Source organism: Alligator mississippiensis, chromosome 6 (genome assembly GCF_030867095.1).
Source record: "Alligator mississippiensis isolate rAllMis1 chromosome 6, rAllMis1, whole genome shotgun sequence".
Taxonomy (NCBI): Eukaryota; Metazoa; Chordata; order Crocodylia; family Alligatoridae; genus Alligator; species Alligator mississippiensis.
The window spans coordinates 75540430-75558015 of record NC_081829.1 but is presented as its reverse complement, the minus strand read 5'-3'; the positions used below and the strand labels follow the sequence as shown (position 1 = coordinate 75558015).

The window sequence follows — 17586 nt, the reverse complement described above, 5'->3', positions numbered from 1 at the left end:
TCTACTATGTCCATCTTTGCAACATATTGCTTTAAAAAAACAAAATAAAAACAACTCTAATATGCATGATTATTTCATTATTACAGTAGAATTCAGTGCCTGTGGCCATAGTCTGCTCCAGATTCTTTTGTTTATAAGAGGCCATATTTTTCATTGTATAAATCTGATGTATACCATGAAAAACGGTACTAGATCTTATGACTAAAAAGAACAAACATTTTCCATATAAATAAGATAGTTTTTCTTATCTAGCTTGTAGATTTTTCTTGTAATATCTACAAAAGCGCTAGCCTTGGCCCCATCCACACAAGCATGGACATTTATTTCCCCAGGGACAAGAAGCAGTGGGATACCTTGTCCCTGGAGAGCGCCTGTGCCATGCACCCTCTGGCACACAGCAGGTTACCCAGGTGGGGTAGGAGAGGCTAGGGACAGCAATTGTGCTCACCCCAACAGCTTTACCTGGGGCCTTGGGGAGCTTCAGCCACAGCAATCTAGCCACTCTGGTTTTGGGTGGTGTGCGCTGCACCACTTTTTTCGCAAAAGTTTTTTTGACCCCAGGATCTCCCAGGGTCAAACCCCTCCCCCCACACTGCTACATTACAGCGTGGGGAACACCTGAATGTGCAGTGTGTGGTGCCACAGATCGGTCTGCCACGTCACATACTACACCGTCGCACTCATCTGGATGTGGCCCATGTGTGCATTTCCCTTGGATTATAGTGCATGAAAAACTATAATAAAATATCTTCAGAAGTGAAGAGTCAACAATTCAGAAGGTAAATGACATCAGACATCAATTAAATGTATCCATTTAACTTTGATTTTGCCCTCTCTCTCTCACATGTGTTACAACATAGTATTAAATTATGTAATAGTATCCCAGGGCCAAAGGGACCTGAGCAGGCCACAACTAGTAGACACTCATAGCACTTAAAGGAGGTGTCCTGGGAAAGGTAGCTAAAGTAAAACTCCTAGTACTTTGGGAAAGTATGTTTACTTATTGCTTATGTTAACTGCAAAAAGTTGTTGTATATTATTAAAGTGGCACTGAAGTTAATGATACTATGGAGGAAACCATGACGAATGTGGCAGAAGTTGTGCACATGTGTGAGGGGTTACCTAACAGGACTAGATTTGGTTAGGTTGAGTAGATCCTTGCTGAATCCCCAGAAGGTAGTAAGCTTCCTGCTGAACTTGTATGCCATATCTTATGTTACTGCCCAAAATATTGTCATATCATATTTGTTGGGAAGTTAGAATTAAAACAATGATGTACTGGTTTTCCACAGGCTTTCCAACCTCTTCTAAGTCTCAGTCACTTTCTCTAATGAGTTCCAGTCTGCACTAAAACTACTTGCCCAAATTGTTTCCCCTCACTTGTACTGGAAGTGTTGGTTTCCAGTTTCTTTGTCCCAATCTCAGTCCCCACCTCCACCTCTGTGAAAGTCCCAGTCTCCTTTCCATATGCACTCCACTACTGGCTTCACCCACTCTCTCTCCCTAATGGAGTCATCTCTTTATTCCTCAGTTTTTATGGCAGGCTCTTCCATTCTCCATTCTGCCTGAGCTTAGCATGGGGGGCATAGTTAATTCTGGATAGACAGTCTCCCTGCTCTGACTTCTTATGTCTGATTCCACAGTGGACTCTAGCATCTGGCAGCAGTAATTACAGGAAAAGTCCTGCTGAGCACTATAGTCTTTAGCTGGAGCACAGTCAGCACAATGGAGTCCTTGGAGAATTTAGCAACAAACTAACATATGTTTACTGAGCCTGATTTTTAAAGGCTTATACTATACATTGGCAAAACTGGGCTACTTTTTTAAAGAGGGTGGCAATAAGCACAGCCCCAATACCCAGGTGCCATATTAAATTCTAAGTCCCTGCTCCAAAGCCTTGAGGTACTGGAAATTCTCCGTGCAAAACTGGAAGATTGTTGTCATGCAAAACTTATCTGTTTTTTAACTCGTTTATGGGGGGGTGCTTCAGACAGACATCTAGCACAAAACATTTCTGCCTAAACAATTTGAGTTTGACAGCTGTTCAGTTGTTATTGGCAACCATTTCCTACACGTTGGAAAATGTTAGTGATCTTTAAGTATATATGGTGCTACCAGCTCTAAATAGAATAATATGCTTATTGCACTGTGTAGCAAGATGGGGCTCCCCGCCTAGCCACCATGCTAGGTTCCCCACTTGCCTTTGGGCATGGCCCCACCTGACACTCCTGCCACACCTTGTTATTCATTAATTAACGATCTTAATTAGGCAGGAGGTTGCCCATTTCTTGCCCTGATTCCAGGGGGCACTATCTGCGGCTCCGTACCTCCCCTACACTGCAGCCCATGCCTCGCAGATGGCATCCAGATGTTACAGTTCTCCCAGCCTACTGCCAGAGCAAGCTTAGGCTGTGCCGTCAGGCATCAGTCACCCGCACATTCACACCACCTGCCTCTCCCTCGGGCCTCACATACTCCACCCTCTCACAGGGTATCTTTCATGCATCACCAATTTATGCCGCCTTGCTCCCTCTTGGAGCGGGCCCCCTTTTGGTCATAAGTTTAGCTAGTCCATTCCTTGGGTGGCAGACGTACCATCTGTTGGGCCTCTCCCACAACCCTCACCAGGGTAGTGGCCAGCCAGTTACCTGACCGGGTCTAAGCATACTCCGGCCTCTTCTGGGGCAACACCATGTGTATTTATATGTACTGGGCCCTCAGCCCTCTGTTTTTTTTCCCACTTCACTGGGGGTCCCCAGCTGCACCCCCTTCACTCAGGGCTCCCCACCACCCCCTTCACTCAGGGCCACGGGGCTTTCCTCCCCCATGGGCTCAGGTGGCTGTAGCTGTGCCTAGCCCCCACTGTCCCTCATTGGGGTCTTGTACCCTATAGGGCTCAGGTGGCCACAGCTGTGCCTGGCCCCCCTACCTCCGGTGTCACCCAACCCACCCAAAGGTGGGACCTGGGGTTAAGGCACCCCAATCTGCCTTTCACCGGGGTGGTAACTGGCCTGGCATTTCCTGGGGGCTTCCACACCACTGACAGCCCCACCAGGCCACCCACTCCTGGCAGGGTGCAGTTTTAGGTCATGCCCCAGACCAGGAGCCTCCTAGCCATCCCCTACAACTCCTCCCTTACCTCCAAGATGATCCATGCAGCCTTGCAGTCAGGCAGTGTTGTTGCCTGGCCTGCCAGCAGCAAAATGCCCTGCTTATATAGGCAGCCCTGAATCTAAAATGGCTGCCATAATCAGGTACCTGCTGGCTGCTAGGCTTAGGCCCTTAAGGTGGCAGGCACAAACAGTGCCCTGCCATACATTAGAATCAGCTGACTAGGTATTAAAATTTCAAGCCCTTCATGGAGGTTGCCCATTTCTTGCCCTTCTTCACACTTCAAAAGAAGTCATTCCAGGTCCTTTAAGGCTTATTATTAATGCTGGACAGGAAATGCCTTTTCTGTTTTAGTTTAAAATTACGCTTTCAATTTTTTTCTATACCACAATCTCAATAATTTTGAGAAATGGTAACCCCACAAAATTGGGATTGGAATAATCAGAAGATTTCATTTTAATGATTTCAAAATCTTTTGTTTTCATCTTGACCATTTTTGATTTAGCCTTTGGTATAACTATTTTAATATAAAATGCCACTTCAAATTAGAAAACAAAACTATTCATATTGACCATTTATTTATTTTTTTTTAATCTTTTTAAAATTGGCATATTTATAGGAACTTTTTCTGATGAACAGCTCAGCTTTCAAAAATCCACATTTTCTTATGGAAATGGGAAAAAAATATTGAAAAAAATTCCTGACCAGGACTACTGTTCACCTCAAACCACAATTCAAATGCCCTCCTTGACCTTAATCAAAATTTGGCTCAGACCCTACATTGAGGTCTATGTGGGTGGGCAGAATCTTATACTTTTATAGAGTCATAATGACTTCAGAGGAATTCTGTGCAGGTGCAGAGAACTGGGCTTGCTTAGCCTAGCAAAACAAAGGCTAAGACTTAATATGACTGCTCTTTTTAGTAGACTGTTATGCATCCAGTTAAAGGTTCCTGCAAACAGTTAAATTGATGCTTAATTTTTAAGTGTGTGAGTTGTATCATTGAAGTCATTTGGAGTATTCACATACTTAAGGCCAAGTAGTTGCAGGCCTTGAAGGTGAACTACATACAAAACCATTTTTGCTTTTGCTTTCTGGCTGTGATCTTGTGATGTATGAAGCTTTATAAAAATTCTGTTAATCTTTTACCATAACAATGACAAATTTGCATATTGTAATTGAAAATTTCCTAGCTTTCAACAGATTTCAGTGTTGAGTCCTTTTTCTCCACTCTAAATTGGAGGTTGACTTCCTTTCATTATTCAGTCCTTAAAGCAGGGCAGTTTAATTGGTGGTTTGTGCACCACATGTGGCCTGTGAGGGGTTGGTCTTTGGTTCCTGAGCTTCTGCCTGGCCATTGCTTCCCCATCATTCTGTGTACAACAACAGCTAGTCTGTGGACTCCCTTCCTTCCTCATCATGAGGAACTGAAGGTGAGGCTGGGAGTTGCCTGCATAGGCATGCAGTGCAGCAGGGGGGTACGGGGAGAGGTGGGGGGAGGCACTCCTAAGGGTCCACAAAGTAGTGGTTGGGACATCTGCGTGGCATGCAGCCCAGGACTCTGTTGTGGCCCCTTGCGGCATGAGGCTCCATGCCACTTAGAAATTAGACAGCCCTGCTTTAAAGAATAGGATGAGAATGGATTTTCGGGATTACCAATTCCATTCCACTGCTCTTGCTAGTAACTGTCTTATAGAATCCTATTAATAAATTTTTCAAGCTCCATCTTAAAGCTGTTTGGGTTATTTGTTCTCATTACATCCCTTGGAGGGCTTTTGCAGAACCTTCTGAGAACAGCTGCAGAGGAACACCCCCAAAGTGGCCTCATTGAGGTTAGCCCATATAAGTGGGAGTAGGTTAGTAGGTAGGATGTGCTTGGGTGCTTTTGCCAGGACATGCCAGGGATGTAAAGGAGACAAACATTTTGTCTCCTTTTATATGATAGGTTCTCCATCCCCTGATCATCCTAGTAGCATTTTTGTACCTGTTCCAGTGTAGATCCATCTTTCTTGAATCCGGTTGACTCAAACTGTGCAGATGACATCTCACTAGTGCGTTGTACAGTGGCATTAACCCTTCTCTATCTCTGCTATAAATACATTACCTAATACAGCCCAATACATTTGTCCTTATTTCATGACTGCATCAGACTGCTGATTTCTGATCATCCTGTAACTGGGTAAAACACACAGGCATTTCTCTTTTGTCATTCTAATTGATAAGCAGAAACTCTTTATATTAGTTCCTATGTACATGATCTTCTATTTTGATTTATTAGATTTCATCTCATTTCTATTATCCCAGTCTTCAAGGCCATCCAGTTTTCATGTATAATGTTCCGGTTATCTTCTTTGTTTGGCTATGTTTTCCTTCTCTGTGTAATCAGCGCATTTTGTTCCTCTTCCTTTGTGTCAAGGTCATACATGAAAATATTAAACAATATCTATCTCAATACTGTTCCTTGAGGAAAACCCTCTTACTTTTAAGGATTTTTGAGTCCTCTAGGAAGAAAATGAGATCCCAAAGCTAAATTATTGATATCTTTCTCATAAAAAGAAGATGCTATATTTTAAAATATTTTGAGTCGTCTTTATATATAAAAGAACAGTAAAGATAGTTTTGATAGTTGTTGCTTTGCATACCATTTTCTGTTCTGCTTTAAGGTAAGAAGGAAGTGGGTATCCCATGGATGACTGGTGCCTTTTCCCCAGCGCCCAGTTGATGCTGCTAGTGGAAGTTCCAGCAGCAAACCGGAAGTGCCACTGGTGCTTTTCAGCAAGGCACCGACCGGCTCTCCCTATTCCCTGGCCAGTGAGGGCCAATTTTACAGGGGGCAAGTGCCCCCCCCCCCCATGAATGACCTATGGGGTATCCTCCACCATAGTCCAAAAAGATTGCAAGAAGAAGCATTCATTTCTTTTCATCAACACTTTATCTGTCTTTCTGTCATTCTCCCATAGTGATCTTGCTGAGCTGCCACCTCTACTTTATAGATTGCTTGGAGGCATATTTAAACCTATCATAGAGGCTTCTGGTTTTACTGGACAAATACTTTCAAACCATATTCCCAAGTTGGGGTCCTTTGATATTTTTCTAATGCCACATAAATTAAAGTTATGCAACATGTAGTATATATTTCTCACCATGCTGCTAGAGAACCAGGAACTGGTTCCTCCTCTAAAAAACGTGGCAAGGTGTATTGTGTCTAATGCAGTTTGGAAATATGCGAACATGGGTCTCATATGCAAGCAGCTGAATGAAAAGATATTAAAAGAAACTGTGGCAACAATTAAGATAATGAGGAACCTTCAGTCTGCATAGTAATATGGAATCTCTATATAGTGTATTAACAAAGTACTTTTGTTATAAAAACAGACCCCCCACTCAGGCTCCTCAATCCCTGCTGTCATGGCATCACTCCACCACATGTCTCTGTCTGTCGAGAGCACTCTAATTGACTGCCAAGGCAACCAACCAGAGTATGAATAAAGCATTATGGACAGACAGACTAAGGTTTTTATAATATTAAAATTCATAGATTCATAGATTCATAGATGTTAGGGTCGGAAGGGACCTCAATAGATCATCAAGTCCGACCCCCTGCATAAGCAGGAAAGAGTGCTGGGTCTAAATGCCCCCAGCTAGATACTCGTCTATCCTCCTCTTGAAGACCCCCAGGGTAGGGGAGAGCACCACCTCCCTTGGGAGCCCGTTCCAGACCTTGGCCACTCGAACTGTGAAGAAGTTCTTCCTAATGTCCAGTCTAAATCTGCTCTCTGCTAGCTTGTGGCCATTGTTTCTTGTAACCCCCAGGGGCGCCTTGGTGAATAAATCCTTACCAATTCCCTTCTGTGCCCCCGTGATGAACTTATAGGCAGCCACAAGGTCGCCTCTCAACCTTCTCTTGCGGAGGCTGAAAAGGTCCAGTTTCTCTAGTCTCTCCTCGTAGGGCTTGGTCTGCAGGCCCTTGACCATACGAGTGGCCCTTCGCTGTACCCTCTCCAGGTTATCCACATCCTTCTTGAAGTGTGGCGCCCAGAATTGCACGCAGTACTCCAACTGCGGTCTGACCAACGCCCTATAGAGGGGAAGTATCACCTCCCTGGACCTATTTGTCATGCATCTGCTGATGCACGATAAAGTGCCATTGGCTTTTCTGATGGCTTCGTCACACTGCCGGCTCATGTTCAACTTGGAGTCCACTAGGACTCCAAGATCCCTTTCCACCTCCGTGCCACCCAGCAGGTCATTCCCTAGGCTGTAGGTGTGCTGGACATTTTTCCTCCCTAGGTGCAGCACTTTGCATTTCTCCTTGTTGAACTGCATCCTGTTGTTTTCTGCCCACTTGTCCAGCCTATCCAGGTCTGCCTGCAGCTGTTCCCTGCCCTCTGGCATGTCCACTTCTCCCCATAGCTTTGTGTCATCTGCAAACTTGGACAGAGTACAGTTCACTCCCACGTCCAAATCGCTGATGAAGACATTAAAGAGTATCGGTCCAAGGACCGAACCCTGCAGGACCCCACTGCCCACACCCTTCCAGGTCGAGACCGACCCATCTACCACGACTCTTTGGGTGCGACCCTCTAGCCAATTCGCCACCCACCGGACTGTGCAGTCATCCACATCACAGCCTCTTAATTTGTTCACCAGTATGGGGTGGGATACCGTATCGAAGGCCTTCCTGAAGTCCAGGTATACAACATCCACCCCTCCTGCTGTGTCCAGGCGTTTCGTAACCTGGTCATAGAAAGAGACTAGGTTGGTCAGGCACGATCTGCCCGCCACAAACCCATGCTGGTTTCCCCTCAGCATAATTTGTCCTACCGGGCTCTCACAAATGTGGGCCTTGATAATTTTTTCAAATACTTTACCAAGGATGGAGGTGAGACTGACCGGCCTATAGTTGCCCGGGTCCTCCTTCCTCCCCTTTTTGAAAATGGGGACCACGTTAGCCCTTTTCCAGTCCTCCGGGACTTGGCCCGTGCGCCACGAGCATTCGAATATTCCCGCCAGTGGCTCTGCAATGACGTCGGCCAGTGCCTTCAGCACCCTGGGATGGAGCCCATCCGGGCCTGCCGACTTAAAGGCATCCAGTTCTTCCAAATGACTCTGCACCACCTCAGGATCTACGCATGGAAGTCTGGCGCCTTGCTGCTGCCTCTCTACAACCCCAGTGAGAGACTTGTCGTGCCCCTCGCTTAGGAACACTGAGGCAAAGAACTCGTTGAGGAGTTCAGCCTTGTCCCCTCTATCTGTCACCAATTGCTTCTGCCCATTTAGCAGGGGTCCTATTCCTCCCTGGGCCTTCCTTTTACTCCCTATGTATCTAAAAAACAATTTCTTGTTGTCCTTTACTTGGGTTGCCATCCTCAGCTCCATGGTAGCTTTGGCCCGCCTAACTGCCTCCCTACAAGCACGAGCAGAGGAGGTATATTCATCTTTAGTGATCTCACCCTGTTTCCACTTTTTATGTGCTCCCCTTTTGGCCCTTAGGCTGCCCTGGATTTCTCTAGTCAGCCATGGAAGCCTCCTGGCCCCTTTCCCTCTTTTGCCTCGCTCGGGGATCGTCTTGCTTTGTGCCCAAAGGATCGTTTCCTTTAGGCACAGCCACCCTTCTTGGGCACCCATCCCATCAAAACTCCTACTCTGCAGTGCTTCCTTGACTAATCGCCTGAGTGCAGTGAGATCAGCTTTCCTAAAGTCTAGCACTTTCACCCTACTAGTTACCTTACCCACTCGCCGTCTTATGTTGAATTCTATCATAAGGTGATCACTGTCTCCCAGATAGCTACCAATTTGGAGGTCCCCTACCATGTCATCTCCCGTTGCCAATACCAGATCCAGTATGGCATTCCCCCTAGTGGGACCATACACCTCCTGTGTCAGGTGGAGGTCCTGTACACAAGTTAGAAACCTGCGTGAGCGATGGGACCTTGCTGTCTGCGTCTCCCAGCAGATGTCCAGGTAGTTTAGGTCCCCCATGACTACCGCCTCTTTAGCTTTTATGGTCTCCGAGAGTTGCCTCAGGAGCCCCGCATCTATTTCTTCCCCTTGGTGTGGGGGTCTGTAACAGACCCCTACCACCAAATCCCTTTCTCCTTGCCCCCCATGTAGCCTAACCCACAATCCTTCTACTTCCTCAACCTTGGATTCTGTCTTGATGAGGGTTGATGTATATTGCTCACTGACATAAAGTGCAACCCCCCCCCCCCCTTTCTTCCCCGACCTGTCCTTTCTGTACAATCTATAGCCCTCAATATGTACCGCCCAGTCATGGGATGAATCCCACCAGGTCTCTGTTAGCCCCACTAAGTCATAGGTGTTTAGTGCAAGCAGGAGCGCTAGTTCATCCTGCTTGTTCCCCATGCTCCTAGCATTAGTATATAGGCACTTGAGCCCTGCGACTGGCGCCTTTGCTGCCCCCCTGCTCCCAGTCCCATGGGGCCCATTGTTTCTTACCTTCTTGTTCCTTACCTGTTCTGTTGTGCTGGCCTCCCCATGGCTTTCAGGTTCCCAATGTTCTCCTTCTTCAGGCTGGGCTGTCCTTGTGGGTGCCACATGGTTTGGTGGTCCACAGCTTCCCCTGCCCTCGTACTCCCCTCCCCCCGACGAGCCTAGTTTAAAGCCCGCCGGAGGAGATCTGTCAACCTAGAAGAAAACACACGCTTACCTTTGGGGGACAGGTGAAGCCCATCCCAGCTGAGCATGTCCCTCGTCGTGATGTGCGGGTCATGGTCCAGGAAGCCGAAGCCTGCCTCGAGACACCACTGCCGAAGCCGCCAGTTGGTCTCTCTGATGCAGTTCTCCTGCCATCTTCCTCGTCCGGTCACTGGTAGGATGGAAGAGAAAACCACCTGGGCACCAAACTCCTTCAGCACGCCGCCCAGAGCACAGTAGTCCGCCATCAAGTGATCGGGGGTTCTCCTGGCCGCATCATTAGTACCCACATGGACTAGGACCATGGGGTAATAATCGGTGGGCTTGATCCTGGCCTGGATTACCTCCGTCACATCCCGAATCTTTGCTCCAGGGAGGCAGCATACCTCTCGTGCCGAGGGGTCCTGGCGACAGATGGGTCCTTCCGTACCTCTCAGGATGGAGTCTCCTATGACGAGCACACGTCGCCTCTTCCTCTGGGTCATCGTGGATCATTGATTTGTTTTGCTTTGTCAGGTATATAGGAAACAAATAATTCTACTAAACCTGATACAGGGAATGCATTTAGCTTAAAAGTAATATTCACAGCATAAATGCCTGATTTAATTTAGACCTGTATTCATCTGTTATGGCCCTTTCCTACTAACATTTTTTCTGGCCTCTTTCAAGTCTGCAAACTCTTTGGGGCATCAGCTTTATCTTCCTACGTAGCCATGATCCCACAACGATTTATGTATAGTGAGAGCTGCACTGAAATCAGTGAGAGCTCATGCAAATACAGCGGTCCACTGTGTAGAGCTAATTGAACAACTGAGGTCTTGTTCTAGTGAGTAACACAACTGGAACCCCAGTTCTGACTTGGTTCTCATGGTATGGGAATATACAGAGCAATATATACTTAACTCATATGATTTATCAGTCTATAAAAGGACATCCATTTTTCAGTCCATTTTAGAGCTAGGTAAAATATTTTAATACAATGACATATATTATAGAATTGGACCACAGGTGAAGCAAAATTAAAAACTGCATCTAATATGGGGAAACATCAGAAGTACAAAGAGGAAAAAAAGCATCAGACACTGGTGTATCCCTTATACATATATCCTTTTTATACAGTGCCGAGAGCCTATGCTTTTCAATACCAGCCAGATGCTGTTAGTATTCAAGTGCATAATTGTCATTGACTTTAGGGCTAGGGACAAAAATGACACACAAACTGGTATAAGTGATCAGAAACTGGTTCAAATCTGTAACACAACAGAAGTTCAGTGCATATAAACTGCTTTCAAAGTGGCCAAAACCAGTTAAGATAAACTGGGATGGATGTAGTATCAGACTTAACTGATTTAGGTTAAATCAGTTTATTGAACTTCTGTCCCAGATCCCCCCCTAAATTCAAATTAAGTCACAGTCCTCCAAGCTCCCAGGATGCTTTGTGCCTCCCTCATAAGCCCCTCTCACAGGGTGGGTGGGCTAGCCTTAGCCCAAGTTGTCTGCTCCAGCCAAGCAGGAAGGCATGCTCTAGCACCTCCAGTGTGTGGCCTGACCCACTACAGGCATGTGGCTGCATTTCTGGAATCAAAAGTGAATGTCTGTTCACTTGCTTATTGGTTCAGTCTATGCAGCTTAGACTAACCTGCAAAGATTGAATTAATTCTCACTTACATTGACAAACTCTACTTGTCCCAAGAGGTCTATGGGCCTACAAGAGGTAAGGCACTCCTAAATCTGTTACTGGCCAAAGGGGATTATCTAGTGAGCGGCCTGAGAATCGAAGGGAAGCTGGGAGATAGTTATCATGAGTTGATCACTTTCTCTATCCATCACAAAGCTGGCAAATCAGTCAGCAATGCAGAAATACTTGATTTTAGGAAAGCCAACTTTCATAAGCTCAGGAAGCTAGTTGCCAAGGCCCTGAAAAATCAGGATCTGATAGAGAGGGGAGTCCATGATGAGTTATCGCTCCTTAAGGACATGATCCTCAAAGCGCAAGGGAAGCCCATTCCAGCCTGCAGCAAAGGAAGCAAAAGGGCTGGGCAACCCCCGTGGCTCAATAGGGGACTTATGGAACTCCCTTATCTGGAAAGAGAAGCCTATAAGGAATGGAAGTCAGGTAACATCACCAAGGAGGAGTATTCAGCACTGGCCCACACCTGTAAGGAGCAAACTAGGAAAGCCAAGGCTGTAACCGAACTCAAACTGGCTATGGGAATCAATGATAATAAAAGGTCCTTCTTCAAATACGTGGGTAGTCAGAAGAAAAACAAGGGCAACATTGGCCTCTTGCTTAACCATATGGGGCAGATGACAACTGACACCCAATGATTACGTTGTGTCAGTCTTACACCAGCCCAAGGGGATCACCCTGCCTAACAAAATGCAAGATTGCCAGGGTACAGACAAATACATGCCCATCATTGGCAAAGATCTCATGAGGGAACACCTTGAGAGGCTGGACATTCACAAATCAGCTGACCTAGATGGAATGCAACCAATAGTGCTAAAGGAACTGGCTGACATCATAGTGCGGCCAATGGAGAAGATATTTGAGAACTCGTGGCACTAGGGAGAGGTTCCTGAAGATTGGAAGAGGGCCAATGTGGTGCTTATCTTCAAGAAAGGGAGGAAGAAAGATCCACAGAACTACAGGCCAATCTGTTTGAACTTAGTCCCTGGTAACATATTGGAAAAAATTGTCAAAGAACCCATTAACAACAGGCTAACAGAATGCAACATTCTGAGAGAGAGCCAACATGGCTTTGTTGCGGGTAGGTCCTGCCTGGACAACCTCATTTCCTTTTATGACCAGATGATGCATCACCTGGACAAAGGAGAAGAGCTTGACATTATCTATTCGGACTTCAAAAAAGTCTTTGACTTGGTCTTCCATGAAGTCTTCATGGTAAAACTGGGAAACTGTGGCCTCAACAACCTCGTGGTCCAGGGGCTGGGGAACTGACTCTGTGGTAGGACTCAGAGAGTGATAGTCAATGAAACCATGTCAACATGATACATGGTGACCAGTGGCATCTCCTAGGGCTCCATACTTGGACCAGTACTGTTTAATATATTTATAAATGATCTGGATTCAGGTAGTAGAAGCGGACTGGTTAAATTCACGGATAACACCAAATTATGTGGAAGTGTGGTCACACTAGAGTAGGGTTCCCAGAATTTATGTGCCCAAGGGCACATTGGAATTGAAAAAGCAGTGGGTGCCATTATGAATATTAAAGTTTAGCATATTTTGTTGGAATAACCCACATCATATTTATAGGCTCAGCAGTGCTACACTCACTAGCACCATGACCAAAAGAGACTTTGGGGTCATATGATTGACCACAAGATGAACATGAGCCACCAATGTGATGCTGCAGCTGGCAAACAAAACCCTGCATCTCAGGCAAGACCCAGAAAGTTGTCCTCCCATTTTACTCGGCCTTGGTGAGTCTGCAGCTGGAATACTGCATCCAGTTCTGGGCTCCGTGCTTTAGAAAGGATGTGGAGAAGCTTGAGAGGGTCCAGAGGAGAGCCACTTGCATGATTAGAGGACAAGAGAACAGGCCTTATAAGGAGAGGCTGAGAGCCATGGGACTCTTCAGCCTGGAGAAGCAAAGGCTCAGGGATGACTTGGTGGCAGCCTATAAGTATATAAGGGGTGTGCATCAGGAGCTGGGAGAACATCTGTTCACCAGGGCACCCCGAAGGGAAGACAAGGTCTAATGGTCACAAACTCTGGGAAGACCATTTTAGCCTGGACATAAGAAAAAAATTCTTTACTGTCTGTGTCCCCAGAGGCTGAAATTCTCAGAAATGGACTCCCCCCCAGAAGTGGTGTAAGCAGCTACTCTGGACACTTACAAGAAACACTTGGATGCCTATCCTGTGGGGATCATTTGACCCCAGCTGATGTTGTGCCCCTTGGGCACGGGGCTGGACCCAATGATCTTGCAAGTTCCCTTCCAACCCTAATGTCTATGAAATCTGTGAATTCAGCCTTGGGTGTTTTGACTGTCTGTACTTAGCCAACGGGTATTTTCTTGTCATTGTACCACTAGAGTGCTTAGGTATCTGTTATATATAGTGTGAAATATAGTTCTTAAGATCTTTAAGGCAGAGAAAATAAAACTGGGCGGGAAGAAAAATTGAGGCAAGAAAACCTCATCCCAAGGCATGCGTCATAGTAAATATTGTCCTTATATATTATAAGAATCTAAGTTAACTAGAGCTGATGTACATACTAGTCAACTGCATGTGATTTTTTTTTTTTTTTTACAGTGGAACATAACCTTTACTCTCAATAACTCTCTTGACCTTTTCTTAAAAGTATTGACTTCATGGGATCATTTGTTTTCATTAGTGATTTAGCATTCTAACCTTTGTGCATATAATGTTGCACATCCATTGTATGTTTAATTATGCTTTCCCTAATCCAAAAGTTTTTATTGTGCCAAGCTGCTGTCAGAGAATACTGAATAATTTTAAATATTACAATTGAAGTAAGAATAATTATATATCACATTTGGTTTGGATAGGTATGATTCTGCTTCAAGCAGGGTGTTGGTGTAGAAATGACTCTGGAGGTCCCTTCCAGTCCTACTTCTTTATGATTCCCTGTGATTCACTTACAACACTGTACATTTGTGACTGTACATTGCATTGGTGACTAGGAGGTGAAACTGTAATGATTATTCATTTTACAAATTTGTTGGGGTTAGTAGGTTAGAAGGGAAAGGCTGTCTTGGGTTGTGTCCATACAGTAAATTTACGGTACATCAAAATATCATCCTGAGGCATGCTGTCCTGCATTGAAAGAGCTATGTTTTAAACAAGAAGTCATATAGCCTTGTCCCTCAGGTTACACTGTTTGAGGAAGCAGTCTGCTTAGAAAAGTGTAACATGTTTGAAAATGGCATTTTGGAGCAGTTTACTTTACAGTCATAGCCTTACTGCATTAAGTTTTTTGGTCTATGATTCACTTTAAATTCCCAGTAGCTTCTCTACTTATGAATGAGAGGAATTTAATTTTCTCAATTCTGTTTGGAGGTATATGCATATACACACAGCCCTAACTCTCTCAGCAGAAAGCAGGGTGACTGAGTTGGTATCAGGTTAGGACAAATATAGAAATGATCAGAATTCTAGCTTGTTGGATTTACCACACTAATTTATATTGCCTTCAACATACTACACTTGATTCGGTATTTACCTGTATATAAAAGTTTCTGCAGTGCCTGAAAAGTTGATTTTCTTTTAGATAAATTCTAAATCTGAATCTTATAGTGAAAATTGTTCTGTCCAGATATTCAAAAGGATTTTCTTGCTCTCAGCTGTTTTCTGCCAGTGTGGGTAGTCAGAACAAGTAATATTGTACGCAATATAAATACAAATGAAAATGATGAAAGGTTTCCTCCAATTGGCTCTAAGCCTTCTCACGTGGAGAAACTTAACAATATCTTGGCTAACACTGGACTCTGTCCAACTCCCATTGATGTCAACAAAAAAGCATGTCAACTTCTGTGAGAGTTAGATCAGACCCACTATGTTGATTTGACTATAGTTTTTAATGCTTATTCCTTATTTCCATATGCAGAGATTGAGTGTTTTTGCGTACAAGTATGGCTCTAAAACACATTTTCTAATTTCTCTTCAATAATTTTCACATATGATGCAGATAATATTTCAGAGGACTGTTTGTGCAACTGCCTGGTTTTCTAATGTCCTTGCCATGGTCTGTTACAGATTTTAAATATATTGAAATTAAAAACCTCCTTTTTATTAAAAGTTGTTTACTATAAAATTGCTGAGTTTTATAAATGTATACACGCGAGACCCATCTACCATATGCTTTGGTCTTGCTATACTTATTGGCTAATTGTGGATCCTGCTAAATACTGGCACTTTTATAATAGTTGTGATTTATCTCTTTCTAGGTGAGCAAGAAAATGTAGTGGAACAGAAGCAGGGAAGAGCCTCAAGCGGTGGAACAGAGGGTTCTGTCTGCTTGGGATTTCACCCTCCCTGTCACACTGTCTCACAATGTCAAAGAAGGGTGCCAGTATTCGAGCTAAGGGAGAAAAGCCTGATGCCTTAGCTGCCTTACAAGCTGCCAATGAAGAGCTCAGGGCAAAACTCACAGACATTCAAATCGAGCTCCAACAAGAAAAGAGTAAGGTGTGCATCATTTTTTTTCCCCCCCACTAACTACTGAATGAAAATCTATTATTTCTTGTTTCTTAAACACTTCCCCCTGTAAGCCTCAAAGTAATGGTGAGTTAGATTTCTGTCCACAAGAGAACATTTTCTTCATGTACAGAATCTGAAGTTCTGGTAAAGCAACCATGCACTATGGTGCATTTGGATAGCTGACCTTCTGTTGCACTCTTCAGAACAAAATTAGGAATGTCTGTGAAAATTAAATATAAGATATGCCCCGAATCTCAATAGCGTGTAATGCTGAAAATTCATGGTAGGAAGTTGCCTGTGATAAGCTACAGTAAACTTGACTGGAAAAAAAATCTTTTTAGAATGAAACCTGCAAGTTATATTTGACACACACTACTTTTGCACAAACTCTTGATGAATTATTTACAATCTCTCTAATTGGCCCCTTGGGTGGCAGAGACAGCTGGATTGTCAGCAGGCACCATACACAAAAAATGCCTGCCAGGAAATTAAGAGACTGACATAAATCTGTTAAAGGTAGACATCAAACAAGCAGGCATGGCAATTTAGGTACAGAACAAATTTCTTTTTTAATTCTAAGCCCTAGTGCCAAATTAGACTAAACAGTCATGTATTTAGGAGAATAAGCCTTAGTTTTATTTTCAGAATGATTCATTGAATGGGGTTGGTGATAGGGTCAGGGCTGGCAAATATCTTTTGCACCTTAGCAGACTTTTGAAAGATTTTGTCTGAAGGCAAATTGCTAAAATATCTATTACCTGGCACTCTTACTAACCTTACTAATCTTCTGGAAGAGGCAACCAGATAAGCCCATGGTTAAGCCATGACTACATGGTTTAAAAAGTTAGCACATATTACACTGAAATGCAACTATTGCAGGTTGTTGGGGGTGGGGTTTGGCGGGGGGAGGTATTCTACTGATTCTGTTATTTTGGTGGAAAAACACTAAATAAGGATCTTAAATATCTTGGCAGTCAGTGACTCAGCAGCAGGCTGAATACTTGTTTTTGTGATAGAAGAAGAAATGAAGTTGAAAAATGTTATAGCTAAGTGCCAGCAAAAGACTTCTAGAAAAATAAGCTTCTATCCCAAAATAGACAGATGGTATGTTCATAGCAAGAGGCTGCCCAACCCTTTTGTTTCTCTCATGAACACTTTTTCACTAAACACTGAGGTGTTTTTCCTCTTTATCATGGACGATTTGTATGGTACAGAGGTTATCCTTTACTTTTTCACAATTCTGTAAATTGTGCCTGGGCATTGTATGCACAACCCATTAGATGGTTGTATGTAATTATTCCAGACACAATGATCATAGTGATCTTAAAATCAGACTTGGATTTCTAATTCCAATTTCTAGACTTTGGGGGTGTTCTGAGCATAGATTTGTCTACTCTCATTGATTATTATATTTTTCTTTCATATAGGAAGTCTAGTGAGTTGATATGGTAATTTTGAACAGAACTACGGTGTGGCCCTTTGGTGCTCAAAGAATTTAGTAATGAATTATGCATGACTGTGACTGTGTATGGGAATGTTGACAGTTATGTGCTCAAAAATAACAAACACACAGCTAAAACGGCTTGGATCTGGAGTTCTCAGATTACATGCACTCCTGACCAGAGCTTC

The 17586-nt window shown here is 44.2% G+C and overlaps 1 protein-coding gene across 1 annotated transcript in view; it reads left to right on the top strand.

Annotated features, from left to right (window-relative positions):
* Positions 1-17586, top strand: part of JAKMIP3 (Janus kinase and microtubule interacting protein 3) — a 262100-nt gene that overhangs the window by 108573 nt on the left and 135941 nt on the right. The window contains exon 3 of the mRNA XM_059730016.1: positions 15705-15945. Within this exon, the coding sequence (XP_059585999.1) occupies positions 15811-15945 (135 nt within the window). The 5' untranslated portion in view covers positions 15705-15810. The remainder of the gene's footprint in view (positions 1-15704; positions 15946-17586) is intronic.